The sequence below is a fragment of the Aquarana catesbeiana genome, linkage group LG01 (assembly GCF_042186555.1).
Source record: "Aquarana catesbeiana isolate 2022-GZ linkage group LG01, ASM4218655v1, whole genome shotgun sequence".
Lineage (NCBI taxonomy): Eukaryota > Metazoa > Chordata > Amphibia > Anura > Ranidae > Aquarana > Aquarana catesbeiana.
Genome location: NC_133324.1, coordinates 275,428,472 through 275,444,870, shown reverse-complemented (window position 1 = coordinate 275,444,870; position 16,399 = coordinate 275,428,472). Strand labels below are relative to the sequence as shown.

Here is a 16,399-nt window from a genome sequence, read left to right as displayed (position 1 = left end):
CTCATAGTGTTAAATAGGAGAAATGTGACTTTTAGTGGCTCGGGTGTGCCAGGAATATTGTGTGGATGACATAAAATAACACAGCAGCTCCTGTAAGTACTTCACCGATCACAATACAGAAGAAGCCAGACAGACATAACGGAATATAGTGATACAAATACTGCCAGGTCAGTGCACAGGCTCAGATAGGGAATGCGGTAAGTGTCACCCAGCTTGTCTGCCACCACTGAAATCACGTTTTCATGGCTAGGGAAAATATTCGGAGCATTTACCAATAAATCATAGATTGGAACGCACAGAGTATGGTTATGAATTGATTTATTTCTACTAAACTCAAAATATGTCAATTAGTCTGTGTTCAGTGTATACTTTATTTGACACATTCATGTGATTACTCTGCCAGATATGCAATGTTCTGTAAAAAAATAATAAATCCATTTGTTATTTCTTATTATTTTGAACAGAAAATAGCCCGAAAATACAAGTCGACAAATCTAGTGCATGAACTCTCCTCTCTTCTCTTACTATATATATATATATATATATATATATATATATATATATATATATATATATATATATATATATATATATATATATATATATATATATATATATATTATTATTATTATTATTATTATTATTATTTTCATAATGTAGATATTTGTTCATAAATTAACGGAGCTATAGCAATTTACTGCATATACTGTATACTCAAAGTATTACACACGTATGTATACATGCATGTCTATAGATAGATAGATAGATAGATAGATAGATAGATAGATAGATAGATAGATAGATAGATAGATAGATAGATAGATAGATAGATAGATAGATAGATAGAAAGAGTGCTGATAATTGTATAAACCCAAACGTTTAGTTTTGAGGATAGACGCATATGTTTTGTTCTGGTTTGTTGAATATACACAGTACATAGTAGGTGAGGTTGAAAAAAGACACAAGTCCATCAAGTCCAACCTATATGTGTGATTATATGTCAGTATTACATTGTATATCCCTGTATGTTGCAGTCGTTCAGTTGCTTATTTAATAGTTTATTCAATATTTTTTTGAAACTATCGATGACCCCGCTGAGACCACCACCTGTGGAAGGGAATTCCACATCCACATGAGGTGTCAGGTGTCTTATTAAACTCCCTTCCGCAAAAGGAAGCCTATGCTAAGGTTTAAAAATCCCTACATTTATAGGGAGGATAACATGGTCAGCACTCAGTTGAACTCACTCAGCAAACAGATATTTAATAGATGTCAGGTCCACCAGATTTTTTTTTTTTTTGAATCAGCGAAACAAACTAGGCTGAATTCGTGGGATTATACAATAAAACCAGCGTATTTCATTCATGAAGATTCATGATTTTAGTTACTAGACACAGTTTCAATGCCACTGAGTAGGAGCTTATCTCTAATATTGGACGATATTTCGGGGTGTTCGTATATTCAGTGGGTGAGATATGCTTGTAAATTCAAACATGTCATATTCATATATATGGATACATAAATTACACAGCGCAGTCATGGTTTGTTTGTCTATTGATGATTATCTATATTCATGGTTCACCTGAGCTGCTACATCATTAATGAGGATAGTGGATTCCCTGAAGAGAGAAAGAAAGAAAGAAAGAAAGAAAGAAAGAAAGAAAGAAAGAAAGAAAGAAAGAAAGAAAGAAAGAAAGAAAGAAAGAAAGAAAGAAAGAAAGAAAGAAAGAAAGAAAGAAAGATTATCGGGTGATTTACCAAATGAGTAATTAAAGGAGTAATTATCATTAATTTAGCAAACAGAATGGTCACTGACCCTAGTAAATAATATGAAGAAGAGCTCAAGGTAAACGAATCAAGGTAAATAAAAAAAATCGTTTCTTTTCCAGCGCATTACTGAATAATTAAAGTGATTACAGCTTGTTCAAGTGAGTTATCTAAGTGAACAATCTGTACCTTTTTTGATAGAACATCTTCTTAAATATATTCAGCGTGTTTACCACAAATACATATGTATAGGAAAAAATATATAAATATAAGCTGTAGATTTCAGAAATGAGCTATAATGGATTCCCAGTACAGGGGAGTATTTATGTTCATTACAAGTATCTGTGTCGCTGAAAGTAGACCACTGTGATACCCGACCAAATGAAAGGATAATGGCATGTAATCACCGGAGACAGGAACGGCACTAACCGAGCCAGAGGCGCCCCACACATACACTGTATACAAATACACTATATATACACATATACTATACACATACACTATATACACATAGACTGTATATACACATATACTATACACAGACACTGTATATACATATATACTATATACATACACTATATATACACATACACTATATGTACACACTATATATACACATACACTACATATACACACTATACACATACACTATATATACACATATACTATAAACATACACTATTTATACAGACACACTATATATACACATATACATTATACACATACACTATATATACACATACACTATATACACATACACTATACACATACACACTATATATATATATACACACATACACTATATATACACATATACTATACACTATATATACACACATATACTATACACATACACTATATATATATATATATATATATATATATATATACATATATATATATATATATATATATATATATATATATATATATATATATATAATATAAACACGCTATTATATACACACACCTATCACCAGTATAAATCAACAGTGCACCGCTCCACCCATATGTCATACACAACATAAATTTACTCCTAATCTACACAGCTGTGTATTTTATGAGGGACCCGCAGGGACAGACACATGTCCTCGTTACTCCTAGGTGGGAAAAGGAGCTACACCAGTACACAATGACAGCACTAGATGTTATATAGACAGGTGTGTAGAGATAGATATATAGATAGATAGTGTGTGTGTGTATTGTATCTAGCTAGATATATGTCTATATATATATATATATAGACATATATATATATATATATATATATATATATATATATATATATATGTCTATATATATATATATATATAGACATATATATATAAATAAAAAGCTGTATGTCTGTCTGCAGGCGGTTGTGGGTCAGCTGAGGCTCCCCCAAGTGTGACTGCTCAGTGACAGATTGATCATATGCCTGGAAAAGTGAGAAGGGGAATAACCGTCCATTGAGAACTATGTATCCTCTCGGCGGTAAGTGAGTCAATACCTACCAATACAGGTTGATTACTATTTGTGAATACATAAATAAGCCCCAGTTATATTGCTTCCTAATAAGGGTTTGTCCAACTAACGAACGTGTATTCGCTACAAACATCCAGTCTGATACAGCACTGATAAAGCAACGCAGCTAAAATATACCGTTTGGTTTAGTAAATACCCCCCCCCCCCCCCCCCATCTAGGTACACGAGCACGCATGTATGTATTTATATGTTGATTTGTTGATTTATCATAGGCAGTAAAGTTGTTTTGCCATGGTGCCCCTATGATTGTCCTTGTGAGGTGTGATGGGGCTCGCAGTGCAGTGGCGTTGTATATGAGTCTATGGGGACAGTGTGCTCGGAGTACACACCTGCATCCAGACAGAAGAGGCGCTAGAGTAGTGAGAAACAAGACCCCCCAGACCAGCCAAGGTTACCTAGCACTGCTCATAGATACTACCTACTGCTCTTCTCATCCCTGGATATAGGAGCTCTGACTATACTTCCCCATACTTCCCCATACACACCGACATTAATTAGGCTGCCATCCGAGCCATGGTAAGGGACACTACATCCATCAGAATAATCCATCCACTAGGAGTCATGAGCTGAACTCTTGGAAGCACTTGGGTCATTCTCTGGATTCACATGTTCTACACCACCGCCTAATCAATTTCTACACCAAAAAAAAAAAAAAAAAAAGGTGTAGGGACATGCCAGCCTTAGTGGTTGGTCCACAGAGGCTGCCTTAAGATATCCTCTATTGGATTTATAGGGCAAGAGAAAAAGGAGCCAGGACTGCATGCTGTGTTGGAAGCAGTATAAATAAATCCGAGGCCACTGCTGTCTGATCCAAGCGCCAAGGTCTGCTCTGAGGACAAGTCAGGGGATCACCCTGGGACTTAGCAAGTAAGTAGACAGGGAAAGAGGCTGATCATCCAGGAGGCTTCATAGATAGGCAGCATCCTACAGGGGACTACATAGACACAATCTTCCATCTACACTTCACATGGGCTCACAAAACTCACCTACCTACATATATATATATATATATATATATATATATATATATATATATATATATATATATATATATATATATATATATATATATATATATATATATATATATATTGAGAGAGAGAGAGAGAAATGCAGATAGATAAAAAGATAGAGAGAGAGATGTATATATATATATATATATATATATATATATATAAAGAGATATTATCAATATGGTAATTACTACCTAAGTATAAATTTTTGTTTATTTTTTTGTGTTGTTTTTTGTTGTTAACCACTCCTTAGTTTGCTTAGTTTGTCTTTTACTACATTTTTTTGCACATTCACATACTTTAGTCACACATTGCATATTGTTATTATTATTGTTGTTTTTGTTATTATTATTATTGTGCAAGAATTATATTTTTATTCAGGTCTATACTAACCAATCGACTATACTATCCGCCAGCGGCACATGTTCAGTACATTGTCCGTTTATTTACTAATAATGTTGAAGTTGCTGGTGCTGAAGGTTTAGTAAATTGCATGCAACAATTTTTAGGTTTGGTAAACACCAACCAAAATGTTTGATGATTGCTACTGATTTACTAAAGACGTAGAGGAGACGTTAGTTAAGTAAATAAAGTGAAACTGTATTCTCTTCAATCATTCAATCAATTGATAGGCAAAAAATTGTTTTAGTCTTGTTTGTTTTTGTTAAGTTTCTCTGCACTTGATTGAGTATTTAAAGGAAACACGTATTTACTGAATTCACTAAGGGAATATTCTCAACCCCTTTAGCAAATCGATCTCCTTGTTGGTCTGGTTTATTTAATTTCTAGAAATAATAACATTTTAAACAGGGGAAGTAAATAATTCCTCCTGTGTATGAAGAAGTTTTGTTGGGGTCCCCCCCCAGAGTAGTCAGTGGCAGGTAGGGTGTACATAGAAGGATGGGCTGCACTCTATGGAGCTGTCAGTGTTCTGCTTCTGTCTGCAGCTCGGTGACCTTGTCATTTGCCCCCTTGACGGTTTTCTTTTTTTTTCGGGGGGGGGGGTTCCAACATGACACAATTAAAACACCATTGTTAAGAGGATCTTTGTTTGTGGAGGCGATGTAATCATAATATTTTAAGGTATTTTCTAGCCCCGCCATGCCGATCTCTTGTTACATGTAATGTTAAGTGTCGGTAAATATGTTAATATGTCTGCTTTCCATCTAGGAGAAAAATAAAGCTTACATTGAGAAAAATGGAGAGTTGTAGCAAATAAGTCATTCGATATGTTGATATGAGGATTAAGTGATGGTTAAACACATATCTTAACTGGGGCTGTTCAGGAAATTTGCTTAGTGCTCAGGATCTCATTACTGCAGAATAATAAACAAACGGATTGATGTCTCCTGCAAAATGTGCACGGATTGTATTGTGTGCAGGGACAGCTACACTCACCATGTACACCCACTGTTTATTAGTATTGCAGTGTATGTACACCAGGCATGTCCCCAGAACTAGGATCATACCCATTCCTGGCTGATCATACCCATCTGATCATACCTAGCCTCAGCTGACTATACCCATCTGATCATACCTATCTGATCATACCCATCTGATCAAAACTATCTGATCATACCCATCTGATCATACCTATCTGATCATACCCACCTGATCATACCTATCTGATCATACATATCTGATCATACCCATCCTCAGCTGGCCCATCTAAACATACCTATCTAATAATACCCATCCTCAGCCGATTATACCCATCTGATCATACCTATCTGATATCCATCCACAGCTGATTATAGCATCTGATCATACCTATCTGATTTTATCCATTTGATCACACCCATTCTCAGCTAATCATATCCATCCTCGGCTGATTATACCCATCTGATCATACCTATCTGATAATACCCATTCTCAGCTGATTATAGCATCTGATCATACCTATCTGATTTTACCCATTTGATCACACCCATTCTCAGCTGATCATATCCATCCTCATCTGATTATACCCATCTGATCATACCTTTCTGATCATATCCATCCTGAGCTGATCATACCCATCTGATCATACCTATCTGATCTTACTCATCTGATCATACCCATCCTCGGCTGATTATACCCATCTGATCATACCTTTCTGATCATGTCCATCCTGAGCTGATCATACCCATCTGATCATACTTATCTGATCTTACTCATCTGATCATACCCATCCTCGGCTGATTATACCCATCTGATCATACCTGATCATACCCATCTGATCATACCCCTCCTCAGCTGACTATACCTATCTGATCATACCCATCCTCACCTGATTATACCCATCTGATCATACATATCTGACCATACCCATTCCCGGCTGATCATACCTTTCTGACCATACCCATCCTCAGCTGATTAAACCCATTTGATCATACCTATCTGATTTTACCCATTTGGTCACACCCATTCTCATCTGATCATACCTATCTAATCATGCCCATCCACGGCTGATCATACCTGATTATACCCATTCTCGGTGCCAGCATGGGCGTTTCATCAACAAAGGTAAAAAGAAAAAAACAAGTTTGCCGAGCTGGCTTGATAGAATGGCATCACTGAATCTGACTTGAATTTCCTGCAATGGTTGGCCATTTCAGAATAAAAGCAACAGGAAAAAATAACAAAAGGCACAGAGCTGGGTGTTGACGTGTCTAAGAGTGATAAATTAAGTGCCCTTTAACCCTTTCACAGCCGGGGGAATGGACCGCTGTCTGTTGTGAGAAAAGGATGTACATGATGATGTAGGATGGGAAGAACCGGGAGATTTTCCTGACTTTATTTCAGTCAGGGCAACAGAGGTTTGAGTGATGAGCTATATATGTCATCCAAGGTAGATGCATGCCAAGAGCTACAAAACGAGTCATCTAGATTTCAGCATCTCATAAACATCATAATAGTGATGATGACGATGATCATCATAGTATTAAAAAATAAAATGTAATACAATTAATAACGATGCCGTAATATTGATTAATAATAGAAGTGGCTATGTTTTCTAATTCTATTACTTAGGACTACTAATACTACTACTATTAATAAAATTAATAATATTATTGTTGCTGTTGATTTGTTATTTAGATTGTCGATTTACGGTCGTGCTGTTTGTAAATCCCAAGAAATTATTTTCAGCAGTCATTAAAAGCTTTTGAATGTGAGATAGATTTGGGGCTGTGTGGCTGCTGGAGTTCATAAAAAGGTGTAATATGGCCGGGGGGTTTGTATATTGTATATTATGGCTAGGTTTGTATATTGTATACTATGGCTGGGTTTGTATATTGTATACTATGGCTAGGTTTGTACATTGTATACCATGGCTGGCTTTGTACATTGTATGCCATGGCTGGGTTTGTACATTGTATGCCATGGCTGGGTTTGTACATCGTATGCCATGGCTGGGTTTGTACATCGTATGCCATGGCTGGGTTTGTACATCGTATGCCATGGCTGGGTTTGTACATTGTATGCCATGGCTGGGTTTGTACATTGTATGCCATGGCTGGGTTGGAACGTTGTATACCATGGCTGGGTTTGTACATTGTATACCACGGCTGGGTTTGTACATTGTATACCACGGCTGGGTTTGTACATTGTATGCCACGGCTGGGTTATGGCTGGGTTTGTACGTTGTATGCCATGGCTGGGTTTGTACGTTGTATGCCATGGCTGGGTTTGTATATTGTATACCATGGCTGGGTTTGTACCTTGTATACCATGGCTGGGTTTGTATATTGTATGCCATGGCTGGGTTTGTACATTGTATACCATGGCTGGGTTTGTATATTGTATACCATGGCTGGGTTTGTACATTGTATACCATGGCTGGGTTTGTACATTGTATACCATGGCTGGGTTTGTACATTGTATACCATGGCTGTGTTGTACACTGTATACCATGGCTGGGTTTGTATATTGTATACAGTATGGCTGGGTTTGTACATTGTATACCATGGCTGGGTTACACTGTATACCATGGCTGGGTTTGTATATTGTATACAGTATGGCTGGGTTTGTACATTGTATACCATGGCTGGGTTTGTACATTGTATACCATGGCTGGGTTTGTACATTGTATACCATGGCTGTGTTGTACACTGTATACCATGGCTGGGTTTGTATATTGTATACAGTATGGCTGGGTTTGTACATTGTATACCATGGCTGGGTTACACTGTATACCATGGCTGGGTTTGTATATTGTATACAGTATGGCTGGGTTTGTACATTGTATACCATGGCTGTGTTTGTACATTGTATAATATGGCTGAGGTTGTCCAAAATTTTGGGGTAGGTGAGCACATTATATAGTATGGCTGCGGATGTACATCATTTTGGTTGAGTTTTGTGTATAATGTAGCTGGGTGTGTGCATTCAAGTGTAATATACCTGGAGTGACATGTGGCTGGGTTTGTCCATTATGTATGGTTGGGTTTGTCCTAAAGATTATAGGGTTGGGTTTGTACATAAATGTAAAGTTTGACTAGGTTTGTCTTTAAGAGTACAATATGGCTAGGTTTGTTATATAATTCGGTTGAGTGACTACAAAAACGTATAATGTGGCTGGGATGTCAAGGGTTTAATATGGCTGGGCTTGGTTTGTATAATAAATGTATAATATGGCCGATTCTGTCCTGTATAGGTATAATATGGCTAGATTTGTACGTGGCCAGGTTTGTACATTAGTGTATTTATATTGCTGTGTTTGAATAATATAATATTGTTGCATTTGTACATGGGCTTGGGTTGTTCCTAATGGCTAGGTTTCTCCAAAAGTAAGTGTACATATTATTGCTGGGTTGTTCATGTATGGCTATAGGCTTGTCATAGGATCCATGCACACTGGTTTAAAAAAACGCTGCTTTGCTCCATATACACTGGTCTTAAAAAAAAACGTCTGTTCCCTTGGCAGAAAAAAAAGCGCTCAGAGCGTTTTTTTGTATATGTATTTGTTGTAGGTGTGGTTGGGGTTATACAGTGGCTGCACACTGCTCATACAATCCCCTGGATATGGGTAGGACTGTACACTGGGCCCACAAGGTTTTTTTTTTACCACAGTACGCCTGGCCCTGTACACTGCCTTTTCAACAAGGTGTATCCATTACAGTTCTCCTGGCAGAAAAAAAAACGCAAACCAGAACTCCATGCACACTGGGCTTAAAAAACGTCTGTTCTCTTTGCAAAAAAAAATGCTCATATAGAGCATTTTTTGTACAAAGTTTAGAGAATTTTAGGAGATTTCTGCATTTTTTCTGCCAGTGAGCTCCATTCAGAAGTGCAAACATTTTTCCTGCCTCTACTAACCTTGAGCTCAAAATATGCCTCTAAGCGTCCTAATGTGCATGGACACAAGACTCCTATAGAAGCAACGTTTTTTAAGCCAGTGTGCATGGAGTTGATCTCAAAATATAAAGTCCTAATGTCCATGGACACAGGATAGCATTGAGCTTCTTCTATGGGCAGAACACAAAACTCCTTTACAAGCAGTGATTTTTAAGTGTGCATGGAGCTTAATTTTTGGACTTATGTATATAATAAAAATAACCATATTCTCTGTTGACCAAAAAAATTACCCAAGAATTTGGGAGATATTTCTGTTTTTTCAAGTGAACACAAGGCAGGATGACAATGACTCCTAATGATTAGGTCCATTGTATCTGGTATTAGAGAATAAACCTCTTAGGACAGCATGGACCTGGAGGAACAATAAAAACTGTTACAGCTCCAACCCCACCAGTAGTAGTTAAATATTCCTTGTCACTGCCCAGGGCCGCTCTGGATCTCATTGGTTGCTAAGTGGCAGCACAATCTTTATTTCAGGCACACTGATCGGTCCCACAGTGTTTTCAAGGAGCAGAGAGCAGTAATGTTAACTCACCCCTGTTGTCTGTCTACTTCCCACACTGCGGAAATCACAAGTGTCAAAACAGAGAACAAATACAACTGATAGCTACAGCACCAGAGCATCTCCCCACTGACAGACACAGCTAAAGGAGTGGAGAATCTTCACACAATAATGTAAATATTCACTTCAAATGTCCTATCATGTGCAGATGAAATAAGCAAACAGTAATTTGCTTTTAGATTATTCGATAATTGATAATATATTAATTATACATACATATAGTTAATTTAGTGTGTATAGAACTAAAGTGGATACTGTATTCACAAAATGTACTGTGTGAAGATTCCCAACTCCTTTAGTTAATTGATCTCCTACTCTGCAAGTCCCAGTGCTGGCCAGGTGTGCAGAGCAACTGTGTGCTGCAATATGCACAGCACCAACGACTTATTAAACACTGAGTTTCCAAATGATGGCACCCTGGTCTTGCCATAGAAAAAAAGTGTAAAAATTGGTGGTGGTGCAGAAAGAATTAACAGAGTGCATAGTACATAATATATTTATTTGTTAATTATTATATTAATAATTATATTATTTTTAAATTGTTTTAATTTTTTAAGGATGATTTCGGAGATGATAATGTGTACACAATTAAACAATCATATGAATAAGTAAAGAATTGAAAAATTTGCTTTTCACATGATTGTGTCTTGCTGTAGAAAAAAAATGGTGGTGGTGCAGAAAGAATATACAGAGTGCATAATAGCCGCTGTCTACGCACTATATATATATATATATATATATATATATATATATATATATATATATATATATATATATATATATATATTTATTTATATATATATATATATATATATATATATATATATATATATATATATATATATATATATATATATATATATATATGTATACACACATGTATGCAGACATGCAATAAAGGGATGAGTGTCTTATTGGGCCAGGCAGTGTCTATGAAATGGAAATGTCCCTGTGGCACAGTGATGTGACTCTTCTGTGCATTGCTGATAGGCGATTCCTGCAGAGCTGAGCTATCACTGAGAATTCACATTATTCCCTACTTTATCCGACACCCCTAAAATGTGTGAGATAGTAAATTAAATCAATATAGACAATACTAGATTTTCCTCGATTTATCATTGCCAGAAAAGCTGTAAAAATAATCATTACTAGGATGGAAGCTCTTTGCAGCAAATTGTGACATAACTGTGCATATAATATACATATATATATATATATATTTTTTATATATATATATATATATATATATATATATATATATATATATATATATATATATATATATATATATGTGTGTGTGTGTGTGTGTGTGTGATCTCCAGCATAGAATCCGGTAGTGGTGAGTTCCCAGTATGTCAATCCCCAGCCTGCAGAGTGTGGATGGAGTCTGCTGATCGCTGAGTGACATTTCTGGTGTGGATATCCATCTCCAGGGTTTCCCCCTGTGTCTTTCTCTCTGTTTGATGGGAACTTATTACACGCTTTTGCTGCCCTATCATGTGGATATTTCATTGCGGTGAATCTGATCCCAGCCCTGCTAATTCGATAATTTGGAGAGATGGCCAAGCCCTGGACCTCTTCATTTTACTCAATGAGCTCCTTTCTGTCTTACTGGACCCCCAAGAATTCCCCAGTGAGTGATATTAATATGTGGCCCTGGGACTTTAATTAGGGCTGCAGATCCTATATTAGTGGCTCGCTGGTGTCCGCACTGGGCTCTGCACATTATTGTCCCAGTACATAGCTGCCCATTCTTCTGCTTGGCTCAGCACACAGCACTGCACAGACCGCTTCATCTCTGTGTCACCGCTCACCGCCAATCAAAGAGGTATCGGGGAAAAGAATGGAAGAATGTGATTGGCTGCTCCGCACAGCAGAGGGTTTCCCCACTTGTTAGGCCCTTTTCAATCAGTACTAATGTGAGGATCTACAGAGTAAAGAAATTAATTTCTTATTGTGCCATTTCCAGATCAGCCAGGAGAGCATCCCTTGTGTCAGAGTCCTTGTGAAAGGGCCGTTTGAGCAGGTAATGTGAGCAGGATATAGCAGGATACAGCACACTATAATCCCTGCCCTGATAATAACATCTGACACTATTTCTGCACAAAGGCCTATTTTCCCACAGTAATATCTCCTGGACATTTCATCCACAACCCCATCCTATTATATTCCCATCATCAGCTACAAAGCATCCGGACTGTCACATTCACATTACAGGCGATATCATTACTTTTCACATCCAAATCTTTATATCATGGAGTATACAGGGAGTCCATGGGGCACCAGAAACTACAGGGAGCTGTGTACAACGCACGTGTATAGGTTCAACCAGGGCAAAAAACACATAGGAAGGATTCTGCCTAGATATATCATTTCATGTATACACCAACCAGTCATAGGAGGACTAGGATTCTATTTATCTGCTACACACATATATAGAGATAGATAGATAGATAGATAGATAGATAGATAGATAGATAGATAGATAGATAGATAGATAGATAGATAGATACTTGGAATATACTATATATATCCTAGCTTCAGTAAAACGGGCATTTCACTGGGGATATAAATATATTATAGATTTATATTGATTTATACCTTACAGAAGAGGTATGTGGCCCATTATATACATATACATATATATATATATATATATATATATATATATATATATATATATATATATATATTTTTATATATATATATATATATATATATATATTTATATATATATATATATATATATATATATATATATATATATATATATATATATATACACATACATATATAAAGTAGTAGTGCGATCATTTCATCATATATATATATATATATATATATATATATATATATAGTATGTTTTGTTTCCTCTTTATATTTTCAGGTGTATTACATTTATTAAAGACATTGGAGGGTCTATTCATTATTATGCTGTGTTATATTAATATACACATACATATATATCTATACCTATAGACATATATCTATAGATATAGATATATGTGCATGTACGTGCATGTTTGTCTTTTTTTCCAATTTTCAGATAACAATATGAATATGGGAGGTTCTATTCATGACATATATATATATATATATATATCTACATATCATGAATATATATATCTATATAGATATATATAGATATATATCTATAGATATATCTATAGATATATATCTATATATATCTATAGATATATCTATAGATATATATATATATATATATATATATATATATATATATATATATATATATATATATATATATATATATATATATATATATCTAGATAGATAGATAGATAGATAGATAGATAGATAGATAGATAGATATAGATATATATACACACACACATTCCTATGAATGTATTTGTAAGTGGTATGTATATAGATAAATATATAATATACAGACAAGGCAGCCTGCAGAGGTCAGTGTGGGCATCATCCATCCCCTGTAGGTAGGTAGGTAGGTGGGTATGTGGTGCAGTGTGCTGTGCAGTCCTCCTGATTGACAGGTCTCTATTTCCATGAGCCATCCAGCAGCAGAACGTGCAGTCCAGGAGGCGGGGGCTGGGTGACACACAAGGCTGCAGGATAGACGGTGACATCAGCCAGCTCCTGCCTTCAGGAGAGAGACTGGGGACAGATAAGACCGAATCCAATCCCTGATACTGCAGGAAATCCCAGGGCCGAGCTATTTGCACATGACAACAGACAATGGAGTTGGCAGGATCAAACTTGTTGCAGCTGATCTGAAAGTTGTGTTGCTGCAGCCTTTTCTTTCTTCTTTTATTTATTTTTTTTCTGTCATGTAGTGATAGTTTCCTTCTTTGTCCTGGAATGGTGTTCTCCGGGGAAAGTGTTTAGGGGTCCCTTATGGAAGAGTTCAGTCCTCTGTCCCCCAAAGCCAATGCTTTCAGTATCGCCTCTCTGATTTCAGCTTCAGAAGAAGTGGCCACAGAGGAGCCCAGCGCTGCCCTGGACAAGCTCTACAGATTCCAGTGTCACCCTATGAGAATGCACTTCAGTGCTGTGACCAGGGATATGGAGGGTAAGTGTCCTCATCAACACCCTACAGTGTCCCTGTCATCATCACAGGGTTAGTCCCATGACAGTGCCCGGGGTCTGGTAGCACAGGGACACTTCCAGAAGAGTACACAATGACATCCAACAACACTGATAATAAAATCATTAATGTTCTTATCTCACCCAGTGCTGCTCGCTGTTAGGGATATAGCAATGTATCAATCACCAAGTAAAAAAAAAAAAAAACACATATTTCATTGAATCAAACAATAAAAGACATAAAACAGCCCATGCAATGTCATCTGCCTTCAGCACAGTGATTAGTATTTTATTTCACATTTATTAGAAATATATTTCGGGCCGTAGAACGCCTTTCTAACATAACATATACTTATCAAGAGATTATAGACTAAGGTGTGCATATGAATGGCAATTCATACAGCCAATCTACAGACCCTTCATATGCCATATAAGCCTGAACCTGTCTGTGATGTCAATCCTTATGTCATTATTTTATATACCCAGTCATATCAATAGAAGTGCATTTTATTACAGGCGGCTATTATAACAATGGCCATTTTATGACACCTCGTCACACTCCAGTAACTTAGTTTATAATGCTGAATCCCCTGCAGTATTCCAGTGGCAGTATATATATATATATATATATATATATATATATATATATATATATATATAGTGGATCACAGACAGTACATATTTCAGTTTATCAGCAACAGGCAGAATCACGTGATGTGAAGGCAGAAAAGATGTTGCTGACCTCTAGCAGCCTCCTGGCCACTATAGTGTGGAATACATGCCCTTGATCCATGAATTTTACTTACATATGTCACCAACGAGGACTAGTGTAAGAAGTAGACAGCTTAACCCATTCGCAGCCAACCTAGCCCTCAAATCCCACAACCAGAAGTGCCCAATATCATATGTATTGGGTAAAGACCTACCATTGCTGACTTTTAGCATTCCCCTGGTAACTCTCGATATAGAAAATAACATTGTGTAACATACAATGTACTTTAGATACATATGTCACCAATTGTAACTAATGTTATTTGTAGACTGTTTAATACACACACTTGATCAATTCACTTTAGATAAATATATCACCAATCATGACTAGTGTTATATGTAGACACTACATGCACTGATCAATGCACTTTAGATATGTAGACAGTTGACATATAATTGATCAATACACTTTAGATACATATACAGCCTAACCCATTCACTACCAGCTCACCCCTAAACCCCCACAACCAAAAGTGCCTAATATCATGTCTTCGGTAAAAGACCTGGTATACTCCTGGTCATTAGTGTGGAATACATACACTTGATCAATGCAATATATATATATATATATATGTGTGTGTGTGTCACCAGCCACGACAGTAGTGGGATGTAGACAGTTTATTATAATTTATTTCAATTAATGCACTTTAGATACATACAGTCATGACTATCTAGACAATACATCAATGCACTTTAGATACACATATCACCAATCGTGACTAGTGTTATATGTAAACAGAATAATACATACACTTGATCAATGTACTTTAAATACATATAGTACCAGACGTGAATAGTGTTATATATAAACAGATTAATACATGCACTTGATCGGTGCACTTTAGATACATATGATAATGTCACTAATAATGACTATGTAGACAATAAATATACTTGATCAATGCACTTTAGATGCATATATCACCATTTGTGATTAGTGAGGATGTAGACAGATTATTACATACACCTGATCAATGTACTTTATATATCACCTATCGCGATTAGTGTAGATGTAGACAGATTAATGCATAGACTTGTTTAATGCACTTTAGATACATATATCACCAATCATGACTAGTATTATATGTAGACAGAATTAATATATACACTTGATCAATGCACTTTAGATACATATATCACCAATCATGACTAGTATTATATGTAGAGTGATTAGTACACACACTTGATCAATGCACTTTAGGTACATATATCACCAATCATGACTAGTATTATATGTAGAATGATTAGTACATACACTTGATCAATGCACTTTATGTACATATATCACCAATCACGACTAGTATTATATGTAGACTGAATAGTACATACACTTGATCAATGCACATTAGGTACATATATC

The 16,399-nt window shown here is 36.1% G+C and overlaps 1 protein-coding gene across 3 annotated transcripts in view; it reads left to right on the top strand.

Moving 5' to 3' along the window:
- The first annotated feature begins 3,688 nt into the window (after positions 1 to 3,688).
- Positions 3,689 to 16,399, top strand: part of TBX1 (T-box transcription factor 1) — a 48,417-nt gene continuing 35,706 nt past the window's right edge. The window contains exons 1-2 of one of the 3 annotated variants that reach the window (XM_073628909.1): positions 3,689 to 4,158; positions 14,144 to 14,254. In XM_073628909.1, coding sequence (XP_073485010.1) covers positions 14,215 to 14,254 — 40 coding nt within the window. In that variant the 5' untranslated portion in view covers positions 3,689 to 4,158; positions 14,144 to 14,214. Of the gene's footprint in view, positions 4,159 to 13,877; positions 14,255 to 16,399 lie in introns of those variants that run through there. The other 2 variants (XM_073628903.1, XM_073628905.1) reach the window with 2 other exon arrangements.